We start from the raw sequence: 25,286 nt of genomic DNA on the forward strand, positions 1-25,286 counted from the left end.
TTGTTTCTAGGTTTTGCTGTTTTGAAGATTCTTGTACATATCTTCTGGTACATAGTTGCAAGAATTTTTCTACTTTTCACACTGGGGTATATGACCTCTGGGGAAGTAATAAAGATTTTCTGAGGAGTACTTGGGCACAGGTAATATTAATGAATCAATTTGTGATCATTAAATTCCACGTGTACCCTTTCGTAAAACTGGTAATGCCGAAGCCTGTGACAGAAACTTCCTCCTGGTTCTACTTTCCCACCTTCCCTCTCACAGTAGCACTTCTGCCTTAAATTAGGAATGCATAGCACTCACCCATATGGAATCTTACCAGGGTAGTGTCCCAGTTGAAAAACTCTCCATGGAAAACAAAAGGCTAATCTAAAATACATGCAGCTATAGTGTTAGGAAACACCTCTTTTAATCCAGACACTTCCCATCTCCTCAAGAGCTGCATTTCCAATAAAATGTAACTTTTATGTTTAATTATCATTATATATACTAGTTATTTTTTGATCAACTTTATGCTGTAATAATTATGACATTTTAAACCAATGATATGTCAGTTTTAAAATGTCACTGTGATACTCTAGAAATTCATCCTTTGCAATTATTTAAACTTGGGGCTGAAATTTTTTTAGATGTCATTTTAAAGTGTGAAGAATATGTAATTTTTAAAGCGTGTGGTTTGTGAGTAAAAAAATATCGGAATACCACTGTGGTAAGCTATTTGCTAGAAGTGGAATTGCTGGGTTATGGGGTATGAATGTTCAACTTTACAAAATGATACCAAATTGTTTTCTAAAGTGGTTGTACCAGCTTATACTTTGGCAAGCAGTTTTGTCAATTTATATACTTTGATAGGCAGTGTGTAAGAATTATAGTTGATCTATATTCTCTGCAACACTTATTACTTTTAGACTTCTTAATATTTATCAATCAGATGGGTATGAAATGGTGTGCATTGTGGTTTTAATTTGTATTTCTTGATTGTTAATGAGTTTGAGCATCTTTTCATTTGTCTGTGAACCATCTGTCCTTTTCGTTCACAAAAAAAATACCTCGTCATATCTTTTACCCATTTTTCTGTTGGGGTGTCTTTTAAAACAAACTGGTAACATCGATGCTTTATTGAGTATACATGTTGTAAATTTCTTCTAGTTCATGGACTGTCTTTTTGCACTTCATGGTGTATTTTGCTGAACAGAAGTTCTTAATTTTAATGTAAGCTAATTGGAAACTTTCCCTGCCCTGGGATTATAAAGTCATTCTCTTGTGTTTCTCTTTAGAAGTTTTTAAATGACGCCTTTCACATTTAAGTTCATAATCCATCTGGTACTGATTTTTGTATATGGTGTGAGGTAATGATCCACATTCATTTTTTCCCCCCATGTGGCTACAATTGACCTCACTCCGTGTATTGAATTGGCCCTCTGTTCACTAGTGATCTGCTGAACAACAACAACAAAAAGTTTGGTAGCATTTATCTGTGAGATCATTTGGATCTAATTTTTTGTGTGTAGAGTATTGTAAATTGTTGATAATTAGCAATTGAATAGTAATAGGACTTCAGGTTTTCCATTTCTTTTAGTCAGTTTTGGTAAATTTTATTTATTTATTTATTTTTTGCGGTACGCGGGCCTCTCACTGCTGTGGCCTCTCCCGTTGCGGAGCACAGGCTCCGGACGCGCAGGCTCAGCGGCCATGGCTCACGGGCCCAGCCGCTCCGCGGCATGTGGAATCTTCCCGGACTGGGGCACGAACCCGCATCCCCTTCATCGGCAGGCGGACTCTCAACCACTGTGCCACCAGGGAAGCCCTATTTATTTACTTTTAAAAATTTATTGGCATCAGGTTCATGGTATTGTCTTAATTCTCTTTAATCTCTTTTACTTGTAGTTATGTTCCCTTTTCTCATTTTGAATATTATTTGTGTGTGACTTTTTTTTTAAAATCTTGCCAGAAGTTTGTCTATTTTATTAATCTTGCCAGAGGATGAATTTTTGGCCTCATTTGTTCTATTATATTTTTGTTTTTTAGTTCATTGATTTTTGTCTCCTTTATGATTTCCTTCCTTTTCCTTCTTTGAGTTTATTGTTTATTATTTTTCTAACTTAAATTGCATGATTAACTTACTAATTTTCAGTCATTCCTGTTTCCTTCTACAAGCATGTAAAGCTACGCTTCCTCACAGTTCATTTTTGCTTTATGTAACATGGTTTAATTTATGGTATTTTCATTAACTTTTAAATTTAAGTATTATTAAAATTCCTATTTTGACTTCTTCTCTGACTTATGTGTTTTAAAGTTTTCTTTAAAATATGCTTTAAAATTTCCAAATGTTTCTTCATTAACATTTTTCCTTTTCGTTCATTTCTTAATTGTGTTGTCAGAGAATGTATTGTATACTTTATCTTTCTAAAAACATTTGTTTGCCCTTGCTTTATGGCCTTGTACATAGGGAATTGTGATAACTATTCTGTGTGTACTTGTGAAGAGTATGTATTCTCAAGTTGTTATGTATGTGTTAGATCAGGCTTGTAAATTGTGTTGTTCAGACTGTCTATATTAATTTTCAGTTGTTTGACCTATCATGAGAGAGATGTAGTCTTCCACTGTTACCTTCTAACAGACTTCCTGTAGTTCTAACAGTTTTTCTTTTTATGTATTTTGAGACGATTAGATACATGCAAGCTAAACATTGTTTTCCTAGTGGGTTAAACCTTTTCTGTTATGTTGTGGTTCTCTCCATGCTTAATTTTGATTTTTGTCTTAGGGTCTGTTTGGTCTATCCCACCTTTCTTTTGGTGGTAATTTACCTGGAATAACCTTTTTCTTCATTTTCATGTCACTTTTCTTATGTCCTTAGATTTTAGGTATCTCTTATGAAGAATATATTACTAGATTTTTCTTTTAATCCAGTCAGGTAATTTATGATTTTTAATTGGTACTTTTAGAAGTTAGTTCAGGTCTCTTGGTGGTCAACTCATTTTTTTATCTAAAATTATTTTACCCTTGTTCTTGAGGATAATATTGATGGGTATACAGTTCTAGGTTGATGCTTTATTTTCTGCTTATATGGTAAATATATTATTCTACATGCAAAGTTGTCTGCTGCCAGTTTTATTTATGGTAATTTGAAGAAAATATTATTTTTCTTCTGGCTGCATTGGATTTTCTGTCTTTGGTTTACATCTTCACTTCTAAGTCTAGATGATTATTACTTTTTATTTACCTATTTTGGATACATGTGTTTCCTGATTCAGAATTTTGTCTTCATGAGGTCTAGCAGATTCTGAGCCTTGTGTCCTTTAAATACTTTCTCTCTGATTTTATCTATTTTCTCCTTCCGGAAATTTAACTGGATATATATGTATTAGACTGTTTCCAGATCACTTTTCATCTTTCACATTTTTCATTTCCTTGTATCATTGCCAGCACTTAAATTGCTGGGTAATTTCATCAGGCATATGTTCTTGTTCGTCAGTTTTCTCTTCACCTGTGCCTGATCATCTGTTTGACCCATGTGTTTTATTTTCCTTTACTTTTAACAATTATATTTTTAGTTTCTTAAAGTATCACTCGGTTCTTTTTTAGCTGTACCCAGTCATTTTTTTTAGTCTCATGTTGCTTGCTCATTTTTTTGAATCTATATTCTGTAGCCTGGCAGTCCCAATGTTTGATGTCCTCAGGGGTCTAAATTTATTGCTTGTTTTTTCTGTTGCCTTTCTTATGGTGGATTGTCCCCTCCTGTGCTTAGAGATTTTCAGTGATGAACTCTTGATTGATTGATCTTTCTCTGTGGGGATTTTGAGAGTCTGATTTGGGGGTACTTTCCTTCTGATAGGATTTGTGTTAGCTTTGGCTGGGAGCTTTACGTGGGACCAGCCTTTCAGTTTTCTCACTTTGCTTCTGGCCCATGATCCCACTATTGCTCTTGGCATTATGATTTATCATTGTTGACTGTCAGGTTTAGTTTCTAGCTAGAGGTTTGTTGCTTTGGGGGGGAAAGGGTGGTTTTAAATGTTGGCTATTTCTATGAGCTCAGCAAAATTTTAAAAATCTAGCATCCACTATTGTTTTGCAGTCATGGAGTGCCCCATTAGTTCATCATCATTGATGGGCTCAGAAGTCCTTTACATTAGTATTTAATTTTTGTAGTATATTCATTTTAGTATGTGTTAGGAAAAAAATTCTGTCCTACCAAACTTAAGATTTCTTGGTGGTAACAAACTTTCCATTAAAACAAGTTTACATCTAAGTTAAAATTTGAGTTAGTCTAAATAAAAATATTAAATAGGTAACAGTACAGTTGACAAGTGGGTTTGGCAAAGTTTTCTACTTTGGGGTATGCAAATTAAAAATTTGGGAAGCACTGAGATACGGAATCAAGATGAGTAGGGCACAGTGGGCCCTCTGGACATAGTGAACCTACAGAGAGAAACCTGTAATGACCAAACAGTATAAAAATTGCTGTCAAAAAGATATGAGCAGGGTGCTCGGGGCTTACAGAGAAGCGGTGCAAAAATAAACTTGGTGGCAGTGAGAAGTTCAGGAAATGCTTCCTGGAATCGAGTATTAAGGATTGGTAGGCATTGTGGTTGCAGAATAAGGTTTGTTTAGAAGTGCCAGGCAGCTGAGTATGACTGGCTTCTACGTTGCATGTCATGGAGTGACTAGAGAAATGCAGGAACAGGATCACAAAAGGCCTTCTGTGCTATAGTAAGGAGTTTGGACTTTATCCTGAAGATGATGAGAAGCTTCTCAATTATTTTAAGCAGTGAAGTGTTATGATCGGAGTTTTAGGGGATGCCAAGATTGAAGGCAAGTCACCAGTTAGGAGACTGCTTGTTTAAGTAGTTCAGAGGAGAAAAGGTGGAGCTGCAACCAGGGCATTGGCAGTGGGCATGAAGAGGTGTATGTGTGCTAATTTTGGATTCCTTAGAGGAGTCGAAAGGACAGGACTTCATGGTCAGGTTGGTTAGGAATGTTGAAGGAGACTGGGGGAGTGTAGACGTCCAGATTTCTGGTTTGGGTAACCAGGTGGCATGTAGAGCAGTTAACTGGTAACATACAGAAAGAGGAAAGAACTTGGTTTCATTTGTTCTTGAGGAAAAAGATAAATTTGTTTTTGAACTTACTGAATCTGAGAGGCTTGCGGGACATCTTGGTTAAGACCCAGTAGCAGTCGATAGGGAGGGTCTAGAAGTCATGAGATGCAACCCAGCCTGGAGAGATTTGAGAGTCTTCAGCATTTGGATGTGTCAGCTGTGGTTTGCTACAGTGAGTGTGAAGTAATTTAAAGTAGTACACAGATAAAAAAATAGGAATTTAACGTGTCTGAAAAACGTAAGCTGTATTTCAAACCTATAATATCATGGATATTATCACTTAGACCAAGTGAGCCCCAAAAGAAGAGAATATTAAGTAAATAAAACACGTGGAATCTGTGGAAATGGCAAAAATTGTGGTGAAGCTATGCAAATGATGGAAGTTCAGAAAGTGCTGTTTTAAGGCATGGGTATGGTGGATAAGGTCACCCAAGGAGAGAGTAAGCGTGAGAAGAAAAGAGAGTTGACATTTGGGTGGCGGGGAATGGCGAAGAAGAGCCATGGAGACTGAGGAAGAGCAGCCAGAAGAATAGGAGGAGAACCAGGAGAAGATGGTCTTTGGAGTCCAAATGAAGAGTTCTGAGAAGGAGGAAGTGGTCAACAGCGTCAAGTAAGTCGTAAGCTGAAAAGTGCTCTTTGGAATTAGCAATTAAGGGAGACCATTTAGTTAGAGGCATCCGAATAGCGGATTAAAAAAACATTCATCTAATATGTTAATGATAGCTGATATTTGTAGCGTTTCCTATACACTGTGTGCTATTAAGAGCACTTTAAATGTGTTAATGGATTAATCAGATAGGTAGGATTGCTGTCCTCATTTGATTAAGTGCAGAAACTGAAGCCTACAGAGGTTAAGTAACTTGTCCAAGATCACACACTCAGGAAATAGAGCCAGGATTCAAGCCCAGGCAGTCTGGTTCCAGAGTCTATGCTCTTAACCACTATGCCGCATCGCCTCTCTGGTTAAAACAAAACAGAAAATAAAAATAACACCAATGTCGTAATTACGGTGCAGTTGGTGTAGGGCATGGTATCAGTGAGATATGCCAGGCTGTGACTGACCAGCATGGTGTCACAGTGGCTCAGTCTGCCAGGTATGAGCATGTTAATTGTATTGTAACTGATGCCACGATGGTGATGTGTGGGCTGTGATAGACCGTTCTTGGCTCTTTCTGTATTTATATACAAAAAACATTTGCAAGACAAATGAGTTTAAAAGTGTATATATTTCCCAGAATAGCATATGTCCCATATTATGTGCCATACTTTGGGTGCTAAAATGTCTTCATATTTTTTCCAGTCATCGTTTACTTTTGGAGTTAAATTCTCTAAACTCTGGAAGTATTGTTCATCCAGGACAGGTCAGGTTCCAGACATTGTAGATATCCAGTCTACTGGAAAAGGTCGCCAGCGGCTTTATTGAAGCAGCTTCCCTTAAATGGTGGAAGTGGAAACCCAATATTAGGAATGTGAAAATAAACGAGAATGGAGGATTTGAATGGCAGAAAAGGAAGAATTCTTGATGAGGTTGAAGAATGTGGTAGGAGATAGGGGAGACATAAGTCGTAATGATTCCTGGGTGTGGTTGGAGAGGAGCTAATCAGAGTTAAAGATTTAAAAACTGGTTTAGACCTGGGCAGTGGTCCAAGGTGTGGCCTTGTGAAGGAAGAGCCTAGGTGAGGTGGCCGCAGATTTCATTTTAGTTGAGAAGGTGGTTGCACTGCAAGGCTAGAGTCCTGAAGGGTTGTCCACATGGATGTTGGTGTGGCTGGAATGATGATTGGAGGAAAGAGGCGAACACTGTGAACTAGGTGCCTGGGTTCTTAAACATGACAACAGCCAGGAGGCAGCTAGACGGCAGTGACAACGAAACGTAGATCTAGTGAAATACAGTGTTTGAGAGGAAACTGTGGATTCAGAAGACCTAGGTTTGAATCCTGCCTAGCTTGGTGACCTTGAGCAGATTACTTAGTTTTGCTATGCATGTTTTCCATCTGTACAGTGACTGTGATAATAATTGGGCCTGCAAAGAATTGCTGTGAGGATCAGTGAGATGGTACGTGTAAAACGCCTGGTACAACATAGGACAAATGGTACCGGCAGTTTGCTAGGAAGGTGGTCATTGGTCTTCACTTCTGATATTGTGAGGTTGTTGTACAGCAAATTGGGCATAAGAGGAAGGATTACTTAAAGAAACAGATGTGTTTTCCAAGGACTCATGGTGGTCTTGCTTGGGAAAAAAGAAACTTGGTTTATCATAACAGTAGTGGGATAATAGTGATGAAGTGAACAGGTATAAAAAATGGTGTTAATGGTGGTGCTGGTGATGATAGGAAAAGAAAGCCACTACTTGGGCAAGAGTTACAAGTAATAAAATGCTGCATTTTCCAGTGATATTTAGGTTTTGTAGCTATTCACTGATAGCTATACATTTTTGTTATTGAACTTTCTTCAGGGGACTACACTTTAGTCTGAAACTCTAGCCCTAATTCCCCGTCCCCCCACTGAAGTACTTGTTTTAAGAGCATGGTCGCTGATAATGTAAGGGGCGTTGCCGTGCTGCTGTAGCTGTTGTGAGAGCGTTAGGAGCAGCGATTGCTGGGAGGATGACAGGTCTGAATGCGGCTGTGAGGGGTTAGGAGGCTGCGTACTCTCCCTGTACCACTTCAGCTCTGCCCCTTTGCCCGAGACAGACACACACACTGAGGCATGGATAGGAGAATATGAACAGCTGAGAGGAAACCGTTTTCTCAGTGCAGTCAGGGTTTAGTTCCAGCCAGGAGGTTGAGAATGTGGCAGAGTTTCTGTATGATGAAACAGCATATTTCACAGAGGCAGTAAAAGCAGTTGGGGTAAAAGGGCAGCAGTGGAAGGATGTCTTTTGTTCATTCATCTAGGCACATACAAAGATGAATAAGATGCCCTTACTTATCTTCCATCTAAAGGAGACATGTAAACAGTTAAATGCAGGGTAGAGATGGTGATTCTTTGAACCTGACAAAAGGAAGAAATAGATTAAACTGATACTCGAGGAGAGTCAAGAGGAGAGACTAGCAAATGAGGTTGAGAATCTTCCAGAGCTCAGTGTTCTCATTGGAGTTATTTCCTTGGGGCATAAGTTCCAGGTATTTTTCAGATATACTATAGAAGCTAGGAAAACTGCTTCTCATATCATCTCAAATGATTTGATTATGGATTTGGGTTTTGTTGTGTCCTTAGGAGGGTGCACCATGGACGATTTTGCCCTGGGAAATGTCACTGTAGCAGATTATGCCTTGTTAGAAGAGTCCCCTTATGTGGATGATTGTGTCTTTGCCTCCGAATTTATGTCCAATGATTATGTTCGTGTGACTCAACTTTACTGTGACGGGGTGGTAAGTAGATTTATTAACTTTTTTTTTTTTTTTTTTTTTTTTAACACCGCGTGGCATGCGGGATCTTAGTTATCTGACCAGGGGATCACACCCGTGCCCTCTGCAGTGGAAGTGCAGTCTTAACTACTGGACCGCCAGGGAAGTCCCCTTAACTTTTTGTTTTTAACATTGTGTATTCTTAAAGGTTTATTTTTTTAAAAAATTGAGGTATAATTGACATATGACATTAGTTTCAAATGTACAACATAAGGATTCAATATATGTATATATCATGAGATCAGCACAATAAGTTTAGTTAACGTCCATCACCATACATAGTTATACATTTTTTTTTCCTTCTTATGAGAACCTTTATGATTTACTTCTTGAAGGTTTTGTGGTATAGAGCTGTCTGAGTAAAGATATTTTTGTGCTACACGAGATTTGATAGGGAGATGTGTATGGCTTTTGAAGAGGTCATTTCAGACGGAGAAGTAAGCAGTGCCTCAACAAGGAGAATGTGCAGTGCTGGTGAAAGCTTGTTTTCTGACTGGAGATGAGACTAAAGGCTCTCAGGGAAAGCCATAGAAACAGACTTGGGGAAACACTGAAAAAGGCCAAAAGACTCATTGGTTGAAGATGTTGTATTCAAAGTGTAAAAGTAAACGTACTTTAAGTTTTTAGTTTAGTATTGATAACCCTTACATTAAAAATCAAGAACTGTTACTTTTGCATTTACCAGATACAAGTCAAAAGAATTTTTTTCTTTTTCAGGGCAGACAGTATAAAGATTATACCCAAAGTGAGGGAAACTTAGGTGAGTACTTTGGTATTTTCATTTGTTGAAACAGCTATCAAGGGAGGTTCATGCATTCACATCAACATAACAGACTTATACATCTTTACAAAGTTTATTCTTTATTATCCTTTTTAACTAGAAATTAAAAAACCTTTCCTTGTTAAAATGGAGTTTTAGCTAACACTTAGATATTCTTAACATCTGACAGGTTAAAATATTTCATCCATTCATTTCTTACCTTTCCATATCCATTTTTGTCTTTTCCCTTGACAGTGTTGATTCATTCCAAAATGAGGCACAAAATATTAATTTAAAACTTTTTCTTTTTAATTAAGAGTTTGATATCTGCACTATGTGGTGTAGTAAACCTATTTCTATCCTGCAAGATTACTGTGATGCCATTAAAATACACGTCTTCTGGCCACTTCTGTTTCAACGTCAACATAGTTCTGTAATATCACGGTTGCATCCCTGTGTGGAGGCGAAGTAAGTTACTGCTTGTTAACCCATTTTGTATGAACAGTGGTGAGTGTGTTGCCCAGTACTGAGGAATGCCAAGTGCAACGGGAGGCTTATGTCTCATTCTTGTATACTGTTCAACTCTACTTTTGTTAAATAGAGTGGAAAAGTTAATACTTGGGATTTGGATATAAATGAATAATCGTGGTAACATTATAATGAATGAAACTCTGAGGAGCGTTAGATGGTAGATTTGAAGCTGAATAAGGAAAAATTAATATGCTTGTTTATAAATACCAGTATTATAGTACAGAAGAAAGAAAAAAGTGTAGTATTTTGTCTACCTAATAAACAACTTATTACCTAGAGTGAAGTAAGAGAACTTAATTTTATTCAAATAGTTTAAATTGAGGTATAACATATAGTTAAGTGTAAGATTCAATGAATTTTATATATGAGACCCTAATCTTTTAAAAAATAAATTTGTCTTTAAGCAGTTCTCATGCTTCTGAGATAAGTTTGAAGAAATTACAACATCTTGAGTTGATGGAAGATATTGTGGATTTGGCAAAGAAAGCTGCGGTAAGTGATAGAAGAATATAGATATTTATATGGTATTAGGCCCATGTTACTAATTTATGGTGACTAATGGGTAATGGTTAACCTGAGCTTATTCTGCTATCCATGAGTTTGTGCTGTGTGTTTGAGAGATCAGGTAGATGGCTTTTTCCATGGTTCTGACATGACATGATGAGAACCAGGTGTGCTCCTTGCCGTTAACAAATAGACATTAGAATTTGTCACAAATGGAAGTGTGCACCTAGTTCACAGAAACCTTTGCCGCAGATTCTGAAAGTGATGGGTCCTATCTTGTAACGTAAAATCATGCCACTGTTAGCACCACCACAAATACTTTTTCTTTGGGGTAAACTTTATCATGTCAGGTTTGAGGAGGTATCCCTATACTACACTGAGGGTTTTTTTTCCCTTGAAAGCTGTTTAATAATTTTTCTCATTTCAGTTGGTTATGGAGCCAAATGTTTTTCTTGGTAATTCTGATTGCAAACTTAAATTTGTAAAGGGCATTCTGATATTTATTTCCTGCAGATTAATCCTTTGCAGCAACTTATATCAGCCAGTGTAATTTTTAAAAAATTTTATTTATTTATTTTTGGCTGCTTTGGGTCTTCGTTGCTGTGCGCGGGCTTTCTCTGGTTGTGGAGAGCGGGGGCTACTCTTCGTTGCGGTGCGTGGGGCTTCTCATTGCAGTGGTTTCTCTTGTTGCGGAGCACGGGCTCAGTGGTTGTGGTGCACGGGCTTCAGCAGTTATGGCTCGCGGGCTCCAGAGCGCAGGCTCAGCAGTTGTGGTGCACAGACTCAGCAGCTCCGCGGCATCCTCCCTGACCAGGGTTTGAACCTGTGTCCCCCGCATTGGCAGGTGGACTCCCAACCACTGCGCCACCAGGGAAGCCCAGCCAATGTAATTTTATAAAAAAGTTTAGGTGTAATGAACCATACATCTGAAAGTTTAAAATCCGTACATATAAAAGTTAAACTAAATCATTTTATTATTAGAACCCTGTGTAAGACGATCTCTGACTTGTTTTAGGGTCCTTAAGAGGTAAATTGGGCATGAAAGTGCCGTAGAAAGTGGACTGCTATGTACATAGAGTAGTATTCCTAAAATGTAGAATTTTTTTTCCCACTAGAAAATTAAAGTATGATTGGCCGAATAAGGAAGAAAATGTTTTGTCTTTTCTGTTTTGCAGAATGATTCATTCTTTATTGGAGGCTTATTGAGAATTGGTTATAAAATAGAAAATGTAAGTGTTCACATGGGAATACGATACAACCACTTTGAATAAGTGGCAGTTTTCTCACTTCTCATTGCTGCCTGTATCAATACTAGGCCCACCGAGTCAACATTTTATAGGTAGCATTTAGTAGTACTGATTTCTATATTTTGCCTAAGCAATCTCCTTGTTTGGGGGGTTTGCATTATTATCATTTTCCCCCATATATGTAGTGTAATTTTGAGCCTCTTTTACAAGTTGATTGCTTTTTCTCTTTTAGATTATTTACCTGGCATATGTTCTCTCACAAATGAAGTTATTAGGCCCCTGGTATGAACATATTTTGATACACAATTACTAGATGATCTCCAGATACATTGTAGGATCTTAGCTCCCCGACCAGGGATTGAACCCGGGCCCTCAGCAGTAAGAGCGCAGAGTCCTAACCACTGGACTGCCAGGAAATTCCCAATAAACCAATTTTTAATGCTACTGGTGACATAAACATGTACATGTTTCCCTTAAACCTGACACCAGCGTTGATGACTTCATTATTTAATTTCTGAAATCTTTTCCGACACGAGAAGTATGAATTATACTTCTGTGAACTCTCGACCCTTCATGAAGGTCATTGCACTGAGTGCTCGTTTGCCCAACCATGCCCTCCTCTTGTTGCCTATATGCTTATTCTTCTCTTTGCCACAGACCATTTAAAGTACATAGTCCCTTTCGTGAACCTTAATAGATACCGTTAATCTTAAGGTAAGGATGGAAGTCCCAGTTTAGATGAAATCTGAGACCCCTATTCACCTTGTGTTACTGTACTCTCCGGCTACCTAGGGCAGCCTCTGGCCAGGTTGTAGACCTCAACTTCCAGGTCTTTAATCATTGCAGCAGCATCCTGGGCTCTGAGGGTGGCCTGAGGTTACCTGAAGATATAACATATGTGAGTCTGTGGTCTCTGTTAACTTGTGTGTTGGGGTCTAGCTATTCTAGGCTTCATGCTATAGTAATGAAAACATGAGGTTGTACAAGTTTTGTAATAAGAGTCTGAAATACTATATAAGATAAATTTATAATGCCACATGTAAACTTATAATTAATACACAGATCACATTTTTCATCCCTCTTTTTGAAACAGAAAATCTTGGCAATGGAAGAAGCTTTGAATTGGGTGAAATACACAGGCGATGTAACAATTTTACCTAGGTTAGGAGCAGTTGACAATTGTTGGCCTATGTTAAGTATTTTCTTTACTGAATGTAAGTATAAATGCTTTAAATTGTTACTTGACTCAGTTTTATAAAGGTATTATTTTGGAAAATAGAATGTGTAGCTGTGATTTCTTATCTTAGGATTTTAAAAAACGCTTTTCTCTTATGAGTAAAAGCCTGAATAAGAGAACTTTAACCCTGTAGTTAATTTTATTCTGTATTTCCTGTCTTGATGATATCTGTGATGTTAATACCTTTTAAACATCCTAGCAAATGTATGCCATAACTTATTAATATATAAAACCCAAAGAGACCACATTGGGGCTTATGTATTCTCATTCATAAGAGAAGTAACTGAGCTAAGATTATAATTTTCATTTCTCTGATGAATTTGTTATTCTTATATATGATGAAGCTGCCTTATATATTTTTTACCTTGTGAAATATTTTTCTCTAAAATATTTGAGTGTTAGTAGTGTTTTTATAGGGATCTTGAAACAGGAAGTATTTGGCTCTTTAGTTGATAATGACTGATAATTTGCCATTTCCATTTGCCATTTTGAGTAGAGGGCACATTTTATACTCTTGACCTGAGTGTTAGAGAGAAATTAATCTTAAATATGAAGACAGGTTTTTCTTTTTTTTTTTTAAATAAATTTATTTACTTATTTTTGGCTGCGTTGGGTTAGTTGTGGGGAGAGGGACTACTCTTTGTTGTGATGTGCAGGCTTCTCATTCTGGTGGCTTCTCTTGTTGCAGAGCATGGGCTCTCGGCATGCGGGCTTCCGTAGTTGTGGCACATGGGCTCAGTAGTTGTGGCGCATGGGCTTAGTTGCTCCGTAGCATGTGGGATCTTCTTGGACCAGGGCTCGAACCTGTGTCCCATGCATTGGCAGGTGGATTCTTAAGCACTGTGCCACCAGGAAAGCCCCAAGACAGGTTTTCCTGATGTTTATTGGACGGTGGGCTGTGTTACGTTGATAGAGGTTGTTCTCTTTGTTGTTTTGGAAGCCTTTAATTATAGCCTAGATTTTATGGTGGAAGTAAAGGACCAGCATCATGTACTGGACACCCATTTGGGCTTGTTTCTAACTCTTTCTCTGTTCTCTCTTTTTATAATAGTTCTGCCAGGTTGATGCTGTGATCCTATTTTAGAAATGAGCAAACTTTGAAAGGTTAAGTGATATTTCTTTAGTCTATTAAGTAGTAGAACCTAGATGAGAAGTCAGGTCTCTCTGATCTCAAAGTTCGGGTTTTTGTTCTATAATCTTAATCTGTGCCTTTAGTATTAGTTTACTTTATTTGGTCACCTTCCAAAATTCTTTCTTCAGTCTTAAATTTTAGGTACTGCTTTTGCCTTGGAAGTGAATATGTTTGGCTAGAAGTGTAACTATAGTTTTGTTGCAATAAAATTATTATTTACCACTTAAAATCTTTTTTATAGAACAGCTTAAAATACAGAAAATGATGTCTGGTAAATTTTTAACATAAATTTTGGTTATTACCTACTGCATTTTAATTAGTTTATTAAATTTTTATGAGAATAATGTTTCAAAAAATGTCAAATTTTAACATTCATGAGAGTCAAAATGTTGAATTAAGACATTTTAAATTCTTCATTTTTTTTTTATATTAAACACATTTTAGAAAGTAGTTTCTCAGGTTTTTGTTTTCAGAAATTTTAGTTAAACTTCGTGCCAGGTACACCATAGCTCAATAACGTTTGTTGAATTGACTTGAGTAATTATGAGGCCTATTTGGAATGTGTTATGACAGAGCACTGTTAACTACAATTAGAACTAGAGTAGTAATAAACAAGATTTTTAAATGCTAGAAATAAAACAGATTAGATTCTTAGCACGCAATGAATCTAATGTTTTCTGAAACATTTTATCAGCTGTTTATTAAAAATATATTGTTGATACATGTAAAAGATTATAAGAAACATTATTTAGAAAGTATATCTTGAACTTTACAGACTCAACCTACGTAGCCTAAGAATTAGAACATTAACAATAGCAATTTGTTTTTTTTAAACAAATGTTCTCTCACTCTCTCCTAAAAATAAAATTTAGACAAGTATCACATTACTAAAGTTGTAACAGAAAACTGCAATTTGCTTGAAGAATTTAAAACTCAAAGTTGTGCGGAGTGTCTAGAGGTGAGAATAAATATTTACTTGTAAGTATATTTTAAGATTTGCTTGTTAGAACTTTTATTAACACTCAGAGGAAAGTTCAGTAAAACTGCTGTCAATACACAAGGAACTACTATAAAATTTGATAACACGTTTGAGGGAAATTTTTAATAAATTTTGATTGGAATTTTTTTTTGGAAGAGGAAGCCATCTTGATCAGAATTTTCTAATGTTATAGATTTTAAGAGTTAATTGAAAATCGAAATTTGATTTTTTTTTAATTAAAAGGCTTTTAATTAGTTGAGGGAATATGATTTTTCTTTGCCACCAGCTTTATTGACATGTAATTCACATGCCATACAATTCACTCATAGGAAATATGATTTTAACTTAATTTTTAAAAAGGGATTTAGGAAAATATTTAATATTCTACTTAATTCTCTAGCTAAAGCCATTGATATAATCCAGTAAATAATAATTTATTTTGAAAATTTGAAGGTTTGAGTTGAAAAGTTTTAGTTATATCTGTAGCATCTTTGATTTCATTTTTTGTTGTTGTTGGTTGTTTTTTTTTGTTTTTATTTCATCCTTGCTGTAGGTCACATCATTTTTTTTGGGGGGGCAGTTAGTCTAATCAACAGTGCCTATATGTTATTGATTTATATATTATTTTTTAAGCACTCAGGTTTGTTGAATAACATCACATTTTCTAACCTAAAATTAAAATTCTGCTTGGATCTTATTTCTTTTCTGCATATGCAGGCATGTCAAGGTCTGTTTAAAAGTGGGCCTGCCAAATACGGTACACAAGGGGTAAATTGTTAGTGTTATTCATAATGTCATGGCTTTGTTTACTTTTTAATATCCCTTTATCAAAGTTAGCGTTGAGTCATTAGAGACAGACAGGTTTCTTTAAATGTATATTCTAAAATGTTGGGTATTGAATTCTCATTTTCTACCTGAGTAATCCCCCAGGTTATTTCTGATATCTGAGATAGAAACCCAGAACCATTTTTCTTAAATATTGGGGTTACTGATTCTCTTTGCATTTAATTGATGGGTCTTCTTTTACCTTGATTTCTCAGCAAGGAGAACTAATGAAAATGAAAGGAAATGAAGAGTTTTCCAAAGAAAGATTTGATATAGCTATTATCTATTACACCAGAGCCATTGAATGTAGGTAAGAGCAAAATAGAACAATGAGACCCTTTTTATGTGGCAGATCAAGTTAGAATGCTAGTCATTAGAAAGAAACACAAGATGAGGAATTGGAGAATATCATCAGTTTGCTATGCAGAATATATTTTCTCACCCGTAGGTATTAGAAGCATGAGATGACCTGAGTAGATGAACTTACTAATCAAGTTGTATAACTCAAGTGAATCAGACGAAATTGGGAATTTGCTTCTACCCTGCCCCACTTTGTTCCCAAGCTTTCCAGTACAGAGTCATCTGTTCTTTCTTGCTCTTGTTTTCCCTTCCACTAATTCCTTCCAACTTATTAACTGATAACAAAGGGTTAGTTACTAGTACTTAAGATGTCACCCATTCAGGGATTTGTGCTTTCTATGAGGGAATTTTTAAAGGGTAATAGTTGGAATTGTTGAGAGAATGCATGTGTTCTCTCTACCTCATCTTCTGTTTGCTCAGCTGCTAGAATTTTGTAGCATTCCTGCAAGTGTGCGTCACCTGGCTCTTACTGACATCTTAGCTGGCCCACCTAATACTGTAGCAGCCTTCGGAGGGTGCGCTGTAGACAGCTACTCTCCTTCCTGTCTTACCCATCTCCACAGGGAATGAGTGAATCCAGGTAGCACACCACATCTGAAAGCCTGCTGCTCTGTTCTTCTAGGAAGAGGTAGAGGAACAGTAAGATAAAACCAAAAAGGACAAAACTCGAAATGAAGCTATTTAAATTACTGTTGTAATTTACAGGCTTCCTTTATTTGAGTTCTTTGTGAAGGTGGTACAGTTCTGACTTACATAAGTATTCTGTTCTGTACAGTTATAGCATACTTGTAGTTTGCTAGTTTTTTAATATGTCTCATTTGATCCTTGCAGCAGCCCTATGAGCTAGGCAGAAAAAGTAGAACTTTTTAATCTTCATTTTGAATACAGGGAAGTTTAAGTTGGTTTGAACAAGTTACTCAGGAAGTGAAGGAACAAGAACTATATTCTTTGTGCTCTGCCACACAGATGTAAAGTTTTTGAAAATTATTTCATGCCTTATGATTTCTGTGTTATGTTTGTTTTGTATGTAATGTTCTTTACTGACGAAACATTATTTCTTTTAAAGACCTGAAAATCACCTTCTTTATGGTAACCGAGCTCTTTGTTTTCTTCGCACTGGACAATTTAGGTAAGTTGGTTAGAGTGCCTAATCACTGAATTGTTAGGCTAAATACCGATCTTTGAGAAGTATTTCTGTTTTGCAGTTTCGCAAGAAAATTCTTCAGTAGTTCTTCGGCAGAAATAGTTAAATGCTTAGAAGAGAGCTCTTTTAGGCTTTATATATAAAAACAACAATGACAGAAACAGCTATTCTGATTGAGTGGATAACATGCTATGCATTATTTTAAGCACTTCGTATAGGTTATTTAATTCTCACAACACATTTAATAGATAATTATTCTCCACATTTTACATTTGGGCAAACTCATACCATTAGTAATTAGTAATTGTGAATTTGGTTCTACCCTGCCCCATTTGTTTTCAAGCTATGATGCAGTGATGCCAAGATTTGAACACAGGTCTTATCTGATGATGTCAAAGTCTGTGTTTATAACACCTATAATATATTACCTTCTTTTGCTCTATTAACTAATCTGTATAGTTCTGGAAGAATTTTTGCTGTATTTGTTTCCTCTGTCTTGTTATGAAAAAATTAAGTAAATATCCTTCATAAGTGAAGGAAAAGAAATTTAATGGTTTAACTCTGGGAGTGAAATCATAATTAATTCTTAGTTCCTCATGTTCAACTAAGCTTTTATTTATTAGTTGAGAAAGATTGTTGATACTGTACCATGATTTTATTGTCTCAGTTTAAAATTTTTAGGACTTAAATATTAAGCATTAATGTTGAGCAGTGTAGATGACAGTTACATTTAACTGTGTCCTACCTTATTGCAAGAAGGGTTTCGGGTTGCTTCAAGAATACATCCACTCAGTAGAAAAATATTAAAAACAAACAAAACAAAGTAAAAAACCAAGTTAGAGCCTGGGATCCTTAGAATAAAGCTGCATAGGCATAAGGTCCTGCTTAGTGATTGGCTATAATTCATATTTGCATCTGACCTCTCTGTTGCCCAAAATAAAAAGAGAATACCCGACAAGTTACATAATTCTCACTGACCCTGAAGAAAGAGGACACTAGTTGCTCAGGTGAAACTGTTTTGCTGGTGTTTCGTTCTGGAAGAAGTTTCTTATATGGCTAATATGAACTGAGTGGTGGAGTAGAGAAGAACCTCAGCAACATTCCTGTTCAAAGGAAAAAACTCCCTGAGAGTGCAGTTTGGGGTTTCCTAAATAATTTTTTCTCACGAATGCAGAGAATATGCATTAAGTTTTCTCACGAATGCAGAGAATATGATATCAGTTGTTGCTCAGGGAAATCACTTACGTTGGGAGGTGGGAGTGGGGACTACAGTATATTCCAAGTATGAAGCTTTTAAAAATAACCTGTATGTTTTTCTTTTATTATAAACAGAACACTTTCTCATGGTAGAAAATTTGGAAAATACAAGAGTTTAAAAAGAAGAAAATAAAATCACCACCTCGGAGAATACCGCTGTTATTAACGTTATGCAGCTTTTAGGTGGCTTAAGCCGTGGATAAACCGAGGCTATCTAGTCTAGAGGAATGGATGGGCTTGACACAGTCTTCCGTCTATACCACTGTCCTCAACTGGTTCTAACAAGAAATGAGCTGCAAATGTCTTTAGATTATTGCCTCTGGCTAGGTCCAGATTTGCAGATATCCTGCGCTGTTTAAAGGTCAATCTGTATACTTTCAAGATGAATAGGTTGGGCAACTTGGCTAGCCTCTTGTGAAAATCGAGGCGCCTATCTGAACCCTTGATTGGGTGGAAGGTCATCCCCTCTGCCTAGGGGATCGCTGGGAGCTGAGAGGCAAACCAGGGGTTTCTGCCCTCTTTCGTGAGTGTTGAATGCTAGACACTCAAGCAGGATCCTGCTAAAACTCTGCTGTGAAGGAGGTGCATCAAAGTAGAAGTATAGAAGCCAGGTAGCCCGGTGAGGTCAAGGTCAAGAGCAGGGTTGTGCATCCCTCCTTGTACCTCTTTCCTGCCGGTCTAGATTTGTGATTCAACACCAATGAAGTTTTCTTTAGAGGCAGGTCAGCAGCATTTCCTTATTAGGCAATCACCAATACGTGCTGGATGCTTATTTAATGTCAGAAGCATTATGCCACATTGGTTTTACTGTTGTTCCCACCTCATTCGTTGTTTATATGACTTGCTCAGTAATGGAGGGATAATGTTTTCTGAACCTGCAATACACATAACTCCTGACCAAGTGAGTAGTTGATATGACTTCAGAAAAGAACATGTTGCCAGTGATCCAGACGTGCCATTGACTCAGGAGGACCCATGCCATTTAGCTGGGTTACCAAGATTGAGATGTTTTGAAGCTCTCACATCTGAGGGTTGGTAGGTCCGTTATGGGAATCAGGCTGAGCAGCTGCAGGAACAGCTGAGGGTGAAGCATCCGACCTCCCTGGCACTGTTCTGAGCATTCTGCATGTATTAACTCATAAAACCCTCACAATCCCGTGAGGTGGTAGGTGCTGCTCTATCGTTATAGACGAGGAACCTGAGACCTGGGGAGGTCAAGCAGTGTCCTGACACTAGGTGGGTGTGATGGAGCCAGAATTTGAACCCAGGCAGCCTGGATGCAGAGTCTCTACTATTAATCACCGTAAGGTGATGATAGAATCAAACGGCAATGTGAAAGTTGAAAAAAATGAAAATAATGGTCTAAATAGTCAATAAACATGATTGTCCTTACAGGATGTGCAGATTAAAAACTGTGAGTCTCTCTTTCGTACCCATCAGATTGGCAAAAATTTAAAAACCTCATAACACCAAGTGTTTGAGAGGATGTGGAACAAAGGAAACTTTCATACTCGGCTGGAGAAAAGTGTAAATTGGTGCAATCACTGTGGAGAGCCCTTTGGCAAGGTGAAGATGTGCGTACTCTGCCGCCCGCTTCTGGGCTACCCAAGAAGATGTGTACGAGCCTTCATTAGAGCGTTGTTTTTAAGAGTAAAGAAATGGAAACAACCTAAAAGTCCATCAGTAGGGGAATGGATAAAATGAATTATGGTATATTCATACAATGGAATTCTGTGCAGCAGTTAAAATGAATGCAATGTTGAGTGAAAAAGCAAGTTGCAGAATGATTTGTACGGTATGATGCCATTTATATGATGTTTTAAAATGTGCAAAATGATATGCATATCCATAATTAATACGTAGTATGTATTTGCAATGTTTTTAAAGTGCATGGGCATGTTAAACACCCGGGGAGTGGCTGTCTCTGGGGAGGGAGGGAGGGAGGGAGGGAAGAGGATTGCAGCTGGGAAAGATGGTTCACAGTGGGTGTCAGCTGTAACAGACCTCTGCAAAAAGATCTGAAGTAAATATGGCAAAATGTTAAGGTCTTGCTAAGCTGGTACATGGGTGTTGATTATCTTAATGTTATTCTCTGTACTTTTATGTATATTTGATAAAAAAGTAACACAAAGTGTAATTTAAAATGCGCATAAGATGAAAAAAGGAAAAAACACCAAACATTAAGGATAAAATAAGTGGAAAGTAATCTTGAAAGGAGAGAAATAGAAGTATTTTAAGACCAATGGTTGGGAACCTGAGGGTGACGTATGTGTGGGGAAAATGCTTCACTTAGAAATGGTCAGAGAGTGGTGGAGGTTTTAATGCCGAATAGCCCCACTTGTAATAGCCTATACTTGTAAGTCTGGCCACCCTTAGGTGGGTATAGGGGAGGTCCGGAGTCAGAAAGAACCCTTACCACTCTCCAGAGGTGTGCACCTCCAGGTCAGCAGATGTTGCGCTGGGGAAGCACATGGAATGGGGTTGGGCTTGGGGGGGGTGGTGGAAATATGCTGCCTCCTGCCACTGCTTCTCCCTACTGAATCCTTCAAGCTGAGGAATGCGTGCAGTGTATCCCAGAATGCCTCGCTGGGGTGTCATGTCCTTTTTATTCTGATCTTCTGCATTTTAGAGTGATGGTTTTAATTGAAGTAATTAGAAATTTTCAGATTAGAGGGGAATCTAGAAAAAGCAATCAGGCATCTATAGCGTCTATAGTTACAATGATTTCGCAAGGTATATGATTAGACTTACTGTTTAATTCATTCTTGTGGGACTCATACGTGAAAATTTGAATTGTTTGGTGGGATGGGATAAATTGTGTAATGGGAAATGTAATTGGAAAAGGGGAGAGCCTTGGGTTTTTTTTAAAAATTTACTTTGGAAAATGATGGAATTTTAAAATTTATTTATTTATTTTTGGCTGCATTGGGTCTTCATTGCTGCACACGGGCCCTCCCTTGTTGCGATGAGCGGGGGCACTCCTCGTTGCGGTGCGCGGGCCTCGCATTGCGGTGGCCTCTCCCTCCGCGGAGCATGGCCCCAGCAGTTGTGGCACTCAGGCTCAGGAGCTATGGTGCACGGGCTTAGTTGCTCCGCGGCATGTGGGATCCTCCCAGACCAGGGCTGGAACCTGTGTCCTCTGATTCAGCAGGCAGACTCTCAACCACTGTGCCACCAGGGAAGCCCCAAACGATGGAATTTTAAAACTTGATATTTAACTATCTATATCTATATAGATAGTTAAATATATATCTCTATATAAAGTCTATATCTATATGATATTACCTGTTAGCTCCCACCTTGTGATTAATAGCAGGTGGATAGACTTTAAATGATGCGTGTGTGTGTGTGTTTCTGAATTTCTCTGAGGCCCGAGGTGTAAATCAAGTCAATTGTATGTTTCTGTGAGAATGTCAAAAATCTTAGTGTATGTGGGGAGCTTTAGTGTACGTGTTGGTTGGTGAATTATGCCTCACTCTTTTCTCTTACTTGTGCTGTCTCTTTATTTTGCTTAAAAGCTGCTGAATTTGCTTTTTTTTTTTTGCGGTACGCAGGCCTCTCACTGTTGTGGCCTCTCCCGTTGCGGAGCACAGGCTCCGGACGCGCAGGCTCGGCGGCCATGGCTCACGGGCCCAGCCGCTCCGCGGCATGTGGGATCTTCCCAGACCAGGGCACGAACCCATGTCCCCTGCATCGGCAGGCAGACTCTCAACCACTGCGCCACCAGGGAAGCCCGCTGAATTTCCTTTTGAAGGAAAGAGTTATTTTTTCAGTCTTCTTTGGGGTGCATCCCCTTTTAAAAAAGCAGTAACAAATGCACATCATAAAAAGTTGAGTACTAAAGGATAAGCTGAAAACTCTTGCCCAGCTGAGACCCCTGCCCTAATTCCTTTCTTTTAGATCCTTGTGGATCCATGATGCTGATATTTCATGACTGTACTAGCACTTATTACATTGAACCGAATGAAGTTGCTTTTATAAATCAGAATAAGGCATTTTGTTTGGTTCAGTCTAAGGTATATGTCCTTTTTTTTTTTTTAGCATGGGTAAGAGCATATTATACACCCTGTTGTATGTCTTGATGCTTTTAATGTTTAAATCTTGGAGTTGTTGCATATCGGTGAATATAGAGATCTACCCTAGTTTTTATTCATGGCTGCATAGTATTTTCCTCAGTGAAATAGTTTGTATTAGAATATAGCTTATTTCCAGTTTTAAAAATTATATACAGGAATATCCTTTTACTTACATTCTACACTCAGATGCAAGTATATATATATATATATATATATATGTAGGATAAATTCCTGATACAAATTTATTTTACTTGGATGAAAGAGCGTATGTAATTTTAATTCCAGACACTAACTTTTGATTTAAAATGTATGTGTTTATTCAGTCAGTGGTTCATAGTCACTGCATATTTGACAGTAACTGACGTTATATCTGAATCCTGCTTTTGTTGTTTCATTGTAAGATGGAGAACCTTGGGGAGTAATATTGTTACTTCTTTGTGGTCTGCTCAGGCCCTGAAAGTGATGATTTACAATAGGGGGAGAAGTAATTCTTTTGTGGTATTCAAAGTTCTTACATGCTTATATGTTGTGGTTTGAGAGAGTCAGTTAATGGCATCTCCTTCCCCTCCCAAGTCCAGAATTAGCTAAGAGATGGAAGCAGAAGACAATTGGTGATGCAGTCTCGCCTCCATTACTAACACAGTTGTTGGTCTTAAGTCTGATAGCCAAGTGACTTCTTATTAGTTCACCCATGTCACAGACAGAACCAGGTAACAGGGGCCCTTGTGAACTTTAAGCTTGGAGGAGAAGGGAATCTGGTGTTATGTTGCTGTTTAAGATAAGGTCCCAAAGAAAGAAAAAGAAGAGGCTAAGCCCCATATGATTGATGCCTCTCCCCCACCATTAGATAAGTTATTATTCCCTCGGGGAAAAGTTAGGTTTAGGGAGAGGAGAGAGCTCACTAGTGATTAATCTAGCAAATCCACGTGGAAACTAGAGGAGGGGGAAATAAGTGTTTTTTCATAACATAATTTAGGGCAAAATGTAACATATTGTATGTGAGGAACTAGATAGGGGTGGAGACTGGAGAAATACACTTTCCCATGTAACATGTAATAAATTGGAGCATCTATGCTAGAGCTCTGTTTCTTACCCTCTGTCCAGTACACTTACTACTGGGTTGCATCTCTGGGGTTTTCCTGTTTTCACAGATGTATTGTGCAGGGTATTGCTGCTGCTAAAGTCAGGCCTGCCCTCCAGAGTGTTTGGACCCTGGGCTGCAGTGACTTGGATGAGCAGTAACACGATGTAATTTACTCCGCCCACTTTGCTTTCATAGACGAATGTGGTCAAATGCTAGTAAATACGAAAATGTTAATATACATTTATATATTAATAAATATACTTAAAACGTGATTATAATTATAATAGCAATATAATATTATGTATTATAGGTATTATAGTATTGTTTATTATAATAAATAACATTAAACACTGGTATGTTAGAAATGAGCAAAAACAGACATAGTCCCTGTGTTCTAGATAGTGGACCAGCAGTGTGGGAAGGAGCACGTTGCATTCCAAGTTTGGTTCATGTTCTGCCGAAGCGAGCACAGCATGTTGCGTTCATGGAATTACTAGTGTGTCTGAATACAGAGAAGGAGGGGGAGAGGTTGTCAGGGGCTAGACCAAGGAGGGTTTTGTAGGCTACAGTCCAAGTTCTGATTGAATTAATTGGGCACTGGGCTTTTAGAAGCCCCCCAGGTAGTACTAATGTGCAGCCAGGTTTGAGACCCGCTAGTCTAGAGAGGGCAGGGTCGAGATTAGAAGAGGAAGTAGGACCGAGCTTTGAGGGACACAAACAGTGGCCAATTAGAGAAGGATGAACCTGCACGGGAGACTTTTACGAGGTGGCCAGAGAGGTAGGAGGAAAGTAAGTGTGGGATCATGGAAGCAAGTGAAAGAGTAGCTAGCACTGCCTGTTGCTGAGAAGCCATTTGGAATTTGGATTTAGTTCTATGGATCTCTTTTACCATAGGGAGAGCAGTCAGTGGGAAGCTTGGAACAGACGCTGGGCTGGAGTGGGTTGAGAAATGAGGGTGAGGAAACGGAGCCAGCTAGCATAGGCAGCCGTTACAGGTGTTCTGGGAGAGAGGCAGTGAGGAACAGAAGAGGTTTGCCATTGCATTAAGATGTTTTTTGGCTGCAAATAGCAGAAGTCTCTTATTCAGCTGGTTTAAATGGTGAAGAAAACTTACCTTATTCAAGAGTTCCAGAAGAAGATGATTCTAAGGTGGTGTGTTTATGTCATCAAAGACCTAGGTTTTTTTTTTTCCAGCCCCACTGTATGACTTGGACCTCAAGCTGCCCCCTCAGGATGGCGGGATGGCTACTGTAATTCAGATACCACACTGGACGTTACAGCCTCCAGCAGAAGGATGACTGTTGTAATCTTCAAAACTAAAACCTTAGTACATACACTGAGAAATGTACAGTTCATAAGTGTATAGGTTGAATTTTCAGAAACCAAACGACCATAACTAGCACCCAGATCACAACCCCGGTAACCCAGAAGTCACCCTTGTTCCTCCTTCTGTCACTACCCACTTCCTCCCCCCAGGATAACTCCTGTCCTGACTTCTGACACCATAGGTTAGTTTTGCCTGCTTTTGTGCAATATAAACAGAATCATGTGGTATGTGCTCTTTTATGTCTGGTTTTCAGCATTGTGTTTGAGATCCATATTGTTGCATGTAGTTGTAAAGTGTTCATCTATTGCATGAAT

The 25,286-nt window shown here is 38.0% G+C and overlaps 1 protein-coding gene across 15 annotated transcripts in view; it reads left to right on the plus strand.

Moving 5' to 3' along the window:
- The window catches only part of TTC3 (tetratricopeptide repeat domain 3), a 145,743-nt gene that overhangs the window by 3,062 nt on the left and 117,395 nt on the right, over positions 1-25,286 (plus strand). For 7 of the 15 annotated variants that reach the window (XM_033856058.2, XM_073804492.1, XM_073804495.1 and 4 more), the window contains exons 2-10: positions 8,319-8,473; positions 9,227-9,269; positions 9,587-9,737; positions 10,205-10,292; positions 11,480-11,533; positions 12,645-12,765; positions 14,793-14,878; positions 15,940-16,034; positions 17,151-17,213. The exons of 2 other annotated variants lie outside the window; for them this stretch is intronic. In XM_033856058.2, the coding sequence (XP_033711949.1) occupies positions 8,330-8,473; positions 9,227-9,269; positions 9,587-9,737; positions 10,205-10,292; positions 11,480-11,533; positions 12,645-12,765; positions 14,793-14,878; positions 15,940-16,034; positions 17,151-17,213 (845 nt within the window). In that variant the 5' untranslated portion in view covers positions 8,319-8,329. Of the gene's footprint in view, positions 1-10; positions 141-4,240; positions 5,710-8,318; positions 8,474-9,226; positions 9,270-9,586; positions 9,738-10,204; positions 10,293-11,479; positions 11,534-12,644; positions 12,766-14,792; positions 14,879-15,939; positions 16,035-17,150; positions 17,214-20,084; positions 20,281-25,286 lie in introns of those variants that run through there. 6 more of the 15 variants (XM_033856055.2, XM_033856057.2, XM_073804491.1 and 3 more) reach the window with 6 other exon arrangements.

The sequence above is a fragment of the Tursiops truncatus genome, chromosome 4, assembly GCF_011762595.2.
Source record: "Tursiops truncatus isolate mTurTru1 chromosome 4, mTurTru1.mat.Y, whole genome shotgun sequence".
In the NCBI taxonomy this organism is placed as follows: domain Eukaryota; kingdom Metazoa; phylum Chordata; class Mammalia; order Artiodactyla; family Delphinidae; genus Tursiops; species Tursiops truncatus.